Source organism: Sinocyclocheilus grahami, unplaced genomic scaffold, assembly GCF_001515645.1.
Source record: "Sinocyclocheilus grahami isolate Dianchi unplaced genomic scaffold, SAMN03320097.WGS_v1.1 scaffold517.1, whole genome shotgun sequence".
Lineage (NCBI taxonomy): Eukaryota > Metazoa > Chordata > Actinopteri > Cypriniformes > Cyprinidae > Sinocyclocheilus > Sinocyclocheilus grahami.
This window is the reverse complement of record NW_015505696.1, coordinates 350,505-360,073: the sequence shown is the minus strand read 5'-3', so window position 1 is coordinate 360,073 and position 9,569 is coordinate 350,505. Positions and strand designations below refer to the sequence as shown.

General features: G+C 35.2%; 2 protein-coding genes across 3 annotated transcripts in view; both read left to right on the top strand.

Moving 5' to 3' along the window:
* The window catches only part of LOC107554877 (transmembrane protein adipocyte-associated 1 homolog), an 8,776-nt gene extending 2,610 nt beyond the window's left edge, over positions 1–6,166 (top strand). For both annotated transcript variants that reach the window (XM_016237514.1, XM_016237515.1), the window contains exons 3-10: positions 286–418; positions 538–624; positions 1,856–1,928; positions 2,672–2,751; positions 3,898–4,008; positions 4,103–4,163; positions 4,254–4,356; positions 6,082–6,166. In XM_016237514.1, coding sequence (XP_016093000.1) covers positions 286–418; positions 538–624; positions 1,856–1,928; positions 2,672–2,751; positions 3,898–4,008; positions 4,103–4,163; positions 4,254–4,356; positions 6,082–6,166 — 733 coding nt within the window. The remainder of the gene's footprint in view (positions 1–285; positions 419–537; positions 625–1,855; positions 1,929–2,671; positions 2,752–3,897; positions 4,009–4,102; positions 4,164–4,253; positions 4,357–6,081) is intronic.
* Positions 6,167–9,323: 3,157 nt separating this feature from the next.
* Positions 9,324–9,569, top strand: part of LOC107554857 (MICOS complex subunit mic25a-like) — a 50,701-nt gene continuing 50,455 nt past the window's right edge. The window contains exon 1 of the mRNA XM_016237495.1: positions 9,324–9,536. Within this exon, the coding sequence (XP_016092981.1) occupies positions 9,462–9,536 (75 nt within the window). The 5' untranslated portion in view covers positions 9,324–9,461. The remainder of the gene's footprint in view (positions 9,537–9,569) is intronic.

Here is a 9,569-nt window from a genome sequence, read left to right as displayed (position 1 = left end):
TGTGTGTGTGTGTGTGTGTGTGTGTGTGTGTGTCTCTGTGTGTGTGTGAGCCTGTGTGTGTCTCTCTGTGCGGTGTGTGTGTCTGTGTGTGTGTGTGTGTGTGTGTGTGTGTGTGTCTCTGTGTGTGTGTGAGCCTGTGTGTGTCTTTCTGTGTGTGTGTGTGTGTAGTCTAGTATTGTAGTCATAAATGGCTGGTTTCTGTGCTGTTTAATGAACAATGCGTCACAGCAGTAAAGCCTCTGTTTTGGTCTGATTCTTGACTGTTCCTCTATGTTTCTCCGTCAGGGTTCGTTACTGGGACGTGATGCTGCTCGTCCCAAACGTGGCTTTCCTGGTCTTCCTGATGTGGAAGCTTCCTTCTGCTCGCGCTAAGATCCGTCTGACCTCCAGCCCCATATTCGTGGCCTTTTATATCCTGGTAAGCAGCAGAAACGGCAGTGTGTAAGTTTGCGTTCAGTGGGAGCCTCTGCTTTCTGTCACTCCACACCTGTGCTGTGCTGCTCAGGTTTGCTGTAACGGACTCTTTCTCTCGTTCAGGTGTTCGTGGTGGCGGCTGTAGGAATCACACGTGCCATCGTCTCCATGACCGTCAGCACATCCAGCGCCGCCACACTCATAGACAAGGTGAAAACACACACATGAGGACTTCATAGTGACGTCTGTGAATCTTGAATTAATTATGGTACTATATAGCTACTAACAAAATCCTAATCCTGGTGTTTTCATGAACCATTATTCTTCTCATGACACTAACAAAAAGCCCTTTTTTATTTGAGCTTTTGTGGACATAGTTCTGTAATTTTGCTCTGTCTTGCACTGAAAATATATTCATGTTTACAAACATTTAATGTCTTTAGGCTTTTCTAGCCCTTCCAAATACTCTCGTATTTTCTCCATTCAATCCAAAATCAACGAATGCTGAAAGAGTACTTCAATCCAGGGTCAGAAATGAACAAGGGCCACAGAACGTGATAAAAACGGCTAAATATTCAGCAGCTAGTGCTGGGGTCAAAACATGACTCTATTGACTCTAAATGCCTCTATTTTTATCCTGTTATCTAAGCTTTGATATTGTGATTTCATTCTATTCCATTCCAGACCTATCAGGTTTTGACACACACTCAATTTTCAGTCAGAAAATGTTTATACTGCGAGAACTTTTATGCATTAAACTGATCAAAAGTGACAGTAAAGACATTTATAATGTTACAAATAAATGCTGTTCTTTTGAGCTTTCTGTTCATCTGGGAATCCTGAAAAATAAAACGCATCACGGTTCCCACATAAAACATGCAGCAGCACGACTGTTTTCAGCATTGATGATAATCAGAAATGTTTCTCGAGCAGCACTATTAGAATGATTTCTGTAGTAATAATGCTGAAAATTCAGCTTTGCATCATAGAAATAAATTACAGTTTAACAGATATTCACATAGAAAACATCTATTTTAAAATGTAATAATTTTTCACAATTTGACTGTTTTTACTGTATTTTTGATCAAATAAATGCGGCCTTGGTGAGCAGAAGAGACTTCTTTCAGAAACATTTCAATCTTACTGACGCCAAACTTTTAAACAGCAGTGTATTTAGTGGAATGTGATAGTCGGTGAGAAGTTGAGGTGGAGCAAGTTATTATATTATGTTGATGGATTATAAAAACAAACATGTATTTAATTACAATAATGTGACCTTCATAATCAGAGCAGGAACATGAATTAAGAAAGTAAATAGAGTCTGTTCTGGCTTCATGTGTTGACTCGTGTTAGGTTTGCGGATGCTGTAATAAACGAACACAGTGAGAGGATTGTGCTGTAATTGTGGTGTAAATCATCAGGGATTTCTGTGTGTTTACAGGTGCTTTGGGAAATTACTCGGTTCTTTTTATTGGCTATTGAGCTCAGCGTCATCATACTGGGACTGGCTTTTGGTACGTTCCTGCATTATCAGTCTTAACTATTATTTTTTTTGTTTACTTTTATTTTGATATTTTTGTTGTCATTTTAAGTTTAGTAATTTCATGTGCTTGTCATTTTTATTAGTTATTTTATATTTCTATTTAGCTTTATTTTTATTTCAGTTTTAGTCATTTTAGTACTTAAACTCATTTATTTCATTGAGTTGCCAAGCCAACATTTTTTATTTTAATTTCAAAAATTTTATTTCAGCTGTATATCAATTAATTATTTTTTTATTTTTTTTTTAGGTTTAGTTTTTTTTGGTAACACTTTAGTTTAGGGACCAGAACCTACTATTAACTAGTTGCTTATTAGCATGCATATTATTAACATATTAGCTGTTTATTAGCACTTATAAAGCACATATTCTGCATGACCATATTCTACATCCCTAATCCGACCCAATACCTAAACGTAACAACTACTTTAATAACTATTAATAAGCACCAATTTAGAAGTTTATGGAGGCAAAAGTCATAGTTGGTAATCAATAGTTAGTTAATAGTGAGAATTGGTCCTTAAAATAAAGTGTGGCCTTTGTTGTAGTTTTAGTTAACAATAGTAACACTAGTGGCAGTGACGTCCATGTTTTGTGAATGTACATGTTGCATTGTAACTTACTGTGCCGTTAGAGCCCATGAAAACGAAGCAGGTTTTTATAGTATGTGCTGCACTTCCTGCTAAAGTGTGGTGTTTGCTGATTGTGTTTGCTCAGGCCATCTGGAGAGCAAGTCCAGCATCAAGCGTGTGTTGGCCATCACTGCGGTGCTGTCTCTGGCCTACTCCATCACACAGGTGTGTTACACAACAGCCATTTACTACACATCTATATACATTTATTAGGGAAAAAATAGCTATATATATATATATTAGGGGTGTAACGATTCACGTATTCGTATTGAACCGATCGGCACGCATTACAAACCGAACGATTCGTTTTAGTAATCCTATTACATTTGGAAAATAAAAGAGCTTGAAGTGTATAAAATATAATGTACTCCAGGTTGTGACGGTGAGGTAGTTCGTAATAGTTTTCTTTTATTCACTTTTAAATGGCTTGTAAATGCTGGTGCGCATTTTACTTTCACTTTCCAATTCGGCGTCAATTGATTAAATGTACAACAACAAAACAGTACGACAAACTCACATTAAACATTGAATGTTTAATTTATTAACAAATACAAATACACCATGCTATAGGCCTAATATAAAATTACAAATAACTTACACAAAGTTTAAATTAGGGCTGCACAATTAATCAAATTTCTAATCGCGATTACAATTATGGATGCCACAATTACGTAATCGTTCAAAGCGACAATTAGTCGTTCAAAGTCCACTTATGTTATTCTGCACCCTTAAGATATGTTTTTTTCTTTCTACAGGTTATCTTAAGGGTTTTAGTATAACATTATAATACCATTCATATTTTTACTTTTTTTATAATTTAAAGAAGAAACCAATCCGATGTGTATTTGACGTTTATAGAAAAGCACTACAGGTTTTTCAGTTAGAGTGTTTTCAGCTTGTTTATTTTCATATAAAATTACGGCATGCAGTTGCATCAAACAATGGTATAAACATCATTAAATGTAAATTGTGATAATCGTAATTAATAATCGCAATTACTTTCATCATAAACTAACATCATACTTTATGATGTTAGTTTTAATAAATTGAAAAAAAAAAAAATCAAGGAAATTTCTCTGGCATTTCTTTGTTTTTGCTGTATCGAAAACGTACCGAACCGTGAATTTTGTGAACTGTTACACCCCTAATATATATATACTGTATATATATGTATATCCTTAACAAAACATCTGTTGAGTTGGATGTTAATTCAGAAACCGCTCTGACTGAAGTGTGTAAAAACACACTTATCTGTGGTAAATTCACTTCTAGTGAGTTATTGCTTTAATGCAGCGTCTCTTGCTCTCTCAGGGGACTCTGGAGATTCGTTTCCCGGACAAACATCTCTCCGCTAAAGACTTCAACATCTACGGCCACGGCGGGAGGCACTTCTGGTTGGCCAGTTCCTGTTTCTTTTTCCTGGTGCCTATTTAATTGCTTCTCCTTTCTTTTGAAACCACCTTGTGTTTGTGTATTTAATTATTAATGTTTAATCCCACGTTATAATCCGTTTTAGGTGTATTCTCTGATAGTCATCCTACCTAAGACTCCAGTCAGAGAGAGGATCTCGTTGCCATGTGAGTACACGCAGGGTTTGAGTGTTTATACTGTACAGTAGGAATCGTTCACAGGATGATGTGAATGTGTTTCTGGTTCTCGTGTCGCAGCGAAGAGGAGTTTTTACGTGTACGCTGCCATCCTGTCCCTGCTCAATCTGGTTCAGGGTTTGGGAAGCGCGCTGCTCTGTGCCAACATCATCGAAGGCCTGTGGTGAGGATTCATCTCTTTCTGTCAAACATACACTGCTGGATATTAGCAGTGCAATTAGCCTGTTAACAGATAATGCATTGTATACATATATATACAATGCATATAGCTGACATATATATATATATATATATATGCATATATTAGAGATGCACTGATACTAAATTTCTCAGCTGATACTGATAGCCAATTATTCAGAATGATATCTGCCGATACCAATAGTTTGTTTTTATTAAGGAACAAAATCTCTCCCAACTAATGCTGTAAACTATACAGGAGACCCTCTCATATGGTACATCATATTAGAGGTTACAATTAACAACACAACTATTGTATTCAATTCTATTTATTTTCAGATATAATAAATCTCATTCAATTAAAAATGTTTGTATACAACACAGTGCCTTACGAAAATGAACCATGGTTTTACTACAAATAAAACCAAATAAACATGGTTACTGCCAATAAGCCAAAAAAACAAACATGGTTACTACACTTTTACTATAATAAAACCATGGTAAATTTTGGTAAGGGAATTGCACATAAGGGTTTTTTTTTCATTAAAAAAAAACTTGTGTCAATTCTATTTATTTTCAGATATAATAAATCTCATTCAATTAAAAATGTTTGTATACAACACAGTGCCTTACGAAAATGAACCATGGTTTTACTACAAATAAAACCAAATAAACATGGTTACTGTGGTTAAACCATGGTAGCCACAAGTTAACCGTGCATTGGTATTTGTAGTAAAACTGTGCTTATATCAATGGAAATCAATAAGCCAAAAAAAAAAAACATGGTTACTACACTTTTACTATAATAAAACCATGGTAAATTTTGGTAAGGGAATTGCACATAAGGGTTTTTTTTTCATTAAAAAAAAACTTGTGTTCATGACTAATCCTGACAGATTTATTCTTACATATATATATATATATATACATTCATTCATGTTTATTTTGTGCTATAACTTGTATTAAAGTGAAAGAGACTCGCGCTGCCGCTTGAACTGAAGTGGCTCTGGTGATCTGTCACGACACATCTAAGAGTATCAAAATGGCATTTATTGTTTGAATTTTGTGATAAAATGCACAGAATTTGAGAGCTGAGAGTTTGTTTCTTATCAGAAGTAACAAAGCACAAAGCTCTTTGCGATTATTGTATGCGAGACACATTACAAATAATGTTTTGTGAAGGGAAACCCGTGGATCTGGCAACCCTGGCTTGAACTATGGGTGATCCGTAGGGTCAATTAAACCCAGTGTTTACGGCGCTGCGTTAATGCGTTATTATTGCTTTAACTTGAACAACACAAGAAAGATTTTCTTCACACAAGTTGCGGTCTGACACGTCTGGCCCTTTTGATTGACTGGAAATAATCGGCCCTGATCTTTGGCCGATAGTTCAGGTAATCGCTTTTTTATTGGCCGATACATCAATGCATTTCTAATAGATATATTATCGGCATTAATTTTGAGTGAAAAGATTGAGAAATTAACGTGGATTTGACGATTTCTTTGGTTTTTCTCATGATTTGAGAATACTACAAAAACAACAGAAATACTGAATAACTTAAAAAAAACTTAAATATGTCTTAATTTTATGTCATTCTATTTATTTGGTTTATCTTCAAAATGCTAAAAATGATTTCTGTCCCAGTTTAAATGGATGCCAGATCATCAGCGTGGTTTCAAACGCTGTATCTGCTCCTCTGTGTGTTTGCAGCTGCGTGGATGTGACCACATTCCTGTACTTCTCCGTCTTTGCTCCTCTGATCTATGTGACGTTCCTCAAAGGATTCTTTGGGTAAGTAAGTCCACCTGCTGTAGATGCTTCACTCTGTCACAGGATATTACAGTGTCTGTAACTGTACTCACAGAGCAGATGAACAAGCCGCTGTGGTTTTCAACTTCCTCAAAATGCCATATTCTACACCTTTGTTGGACTTTATTTTTAATTCAGGCACCAAAAGCAGTCATGCAGCGTGAACTGGGGAAGTTTTGAGTTCACATCAAACTCTTTTATTTTAAGAGAGCAAGAGAAATGCTGTTGTCCATGATATGGCTGCACTAAACACCACTTTAAAGACACGTTGCCATCCGTCACATTATCATACAAGCTTGTGCTCTTTCTGTTGAACGTCTGTGAATGGATGTCTTTTGTGTTTGGATAGTTTTAAACTGAATTTTACAGAAATTATCCAAAGATGTGGTGAAATCAGAGCACTTATGATACCAAGAAAGGATAAAAGTGGTTATTTCCCTGTTCCAAACCTTTTAAAAGAAAAAAAAATCCTATGCAGTCTTTATTGAGGTGCCTAAAAGTACATAAAGAGTTTTTAAAAACACGATTACAGATGTCACCGACAGTCATTGTGGTTTTAGACATATTGTACAAAATGATACATGCACTTTATTTGGATGCCACTAATATTATATGGTTTTTGCATATCGATAATTCATAGTTAACATACATAATTTCTCCTCAATAACATTAAAAGCATAAAAAAGATTACCATTATGTTCTACCATTCAAAAAGTTTTGGGTCGAAAAAACCAAGGCAACATTTATGTGATCAAAAACACAGAAATTTTGTGAAATATCGTTACAATTTTTATGACTGCTTTAGATGTGAATATATTTAGCATCATTACTGCAGTCATCAGTGTCTATGGAAGCTCATTTCCACCTCGTAAGAAAAAAAATCATAATTATGACATGATTTTGAAATTACGAGATACTGAGCCATAATATAAAAAGTCGCTATTTTGACACAAAAAGCCGATATTGAGAAAAAAAAAGTCCTAATTATGACAAAAGTGAAAATTATGACATAAAAAGTCAAAATTGTCACAATTGTTTTTGTCATAATTGTGAATTTTTCAAAAAAATATAGACTTTTTATATCATAAGTTTGACTTATCTCATAATTGTCCTTTTTTAATCTCATAATTATGTAATTTTATCTCGTTTAAGTTTAACTTCAGTGTCAGTGGCCCTTTTCTGACACTTAAAGAAACATTGAGAAATCATTACGCTGTTTACTTCCAGCTGATATTCTCCAAAAAGGCACTAAAGGGTAAAGGAGACGAATTGTTGAATAAAGTCGTTTTTTTGCGCACAAAAAGTATTCTCGTAGCTTCATAATATTACGGTTGAACCCCTGATGTCACATGGATTATTTTACCGATCTCCCAAATAAATAAATGTGTGTATAAATACACAAATCCTTGTTTGAATACATATAGAAATAATTAAACGTGTGATTAAAGTAGGTAAATAAATAAAATAAATTGGTGGACAGATGGAAAATGTTTAAGGAAATGCTAAACTCATCCTATTTATTTATTTTCCTTTGATCACTCGTTTATTTCTGAATGTAGTTCCGCATTTATTTTTCCTCTGTGCAACATGCTAATGAGAGGGAGTCAACATGGACTTGCTCGGGTCATGTGATAGCTGGGGGCGTGGCTTTCCCGCTGACGAGATGCATGCTGTTAATCCAGTATGGGCTACGTAAAGTCACTTTTTCCATTCAGCAGAGCAAGATGCATAAAAAAACTGAGCCGTATTGTCCGTACAGTATCTGTGGCTTTACAAACGACCCAACGGAATGGCCAGAGTCGTTTCCTGACGTCATTTTTTGTAACCCAATCGAGTCTCCAGCTAGAGACAGCTGTAATATCAGTATCCCACGGTCATCGTGAGACGCCTGCTATGAAGTGGTTTAATCGAGGAACAGACAGTTTTTTCACATTAGTTATCAGAACAGAAAATACAGGTGACAAAAGTATGTTTATCAAGCAAATAACGGTTCAGTATTGCAATTAAGAGCTACGTAAGCATTAATACATTGGCCACTTAAACTCTTTTATGATTTAGCTCTCTCATGATTATAACTACAAACTAGCCCTATGAAAAAGTGTAAGATGATAATCAGTCCCCTTGACTGATGAAGATAATACGCATACGATCCGCCTACTCTTGGATAATTGACCCCCTCTCATTAGCATGTTGCACAGAGGAAAAATAAATGTGGAACTACATTCAGAAATAAACGAGTGATCAAAGGAAAATGAATAGGATGAGTTTAGCATTTCCTTAAACATTTTCCATCTGTCCACCAATTTATATTATTTATTTGCCTACTTTAATCACATGTTTAATTATTTCTATGTGTATTTAAACAAGAATACGTGTATTTATGCACAAATTTATTTATTTATTTATTTATTGTTTTTGCAGGTTTCGCCCTCCATACATATGTTTTTATAACGAAAATGCTGCTGTCATCACGTGATGTGCCATGTGATGGCTATTTTTTTAATGAGAACATTGTCAACAAATAAGGGAGAGGTTACAATACAATAAGAATAATAATAATAATGACAAAAAAAATACAAGACGGGTATATAATTGAACAAAACATCATGTGATGGCTTTCAACGATTTTTTTATTGCAAGTCACCATTTCTGCAGAATATTAACACCGTTGCTGTGTGAAGGAAATAAAGACGTATGTCATTAACATTTACTGTAAGAAATAAAAACTGAAAAGATAGATTAAATAATAGTATTTGTGCATGAAAAAACGAGCAAATTAAAAGGGCTAAATAAATGTATTATCATTATTGTTATTATTATTTGTGTACCATTTCATGAAACTATAATAATAAAAAACGACTTTTCAAATTTTAAATTAAAAATAATAAAGAGTAAAATAAAGTGCATTCGTCAATTTCTGTGTGTCATATGCCGCTACAAAAATTTTTTTTCTTTGTGGAGCGCTTTCAATATAAGCACATAAATTGTATGAAGTTTATGGCTAATGTAAAAGGGAATAGATACAAATAAGCAAGTAAATCAGCAAGCAAACAATTAAAATTAATTAATTAATATTTCGCCATTTTTTCCTCCCGCGACCTCCATGTGACGTCAGTGCTTTGAATATAACTACATTTCCCATCGTGCCTTTCGCGGTCACGTGACGCCTGATGCAGGTGTTTGATGATTTTATCCGCATGTAGCGGGACACAGTGACCCTGAAGTGAGTCGGCGTGACTGTATTCCTCTTGTTGTTGAGTGTCGGGGTGGTCTTCGGGCTGATGGGGGCCGCGGACAGCAGGGGCAGGTCGGTGTCGTTCGGACTGGATGCACAGGACAATGTCAGGGTCGCAGCTTTTAGCGCTCATACCCAGAACTACACTTTAGAA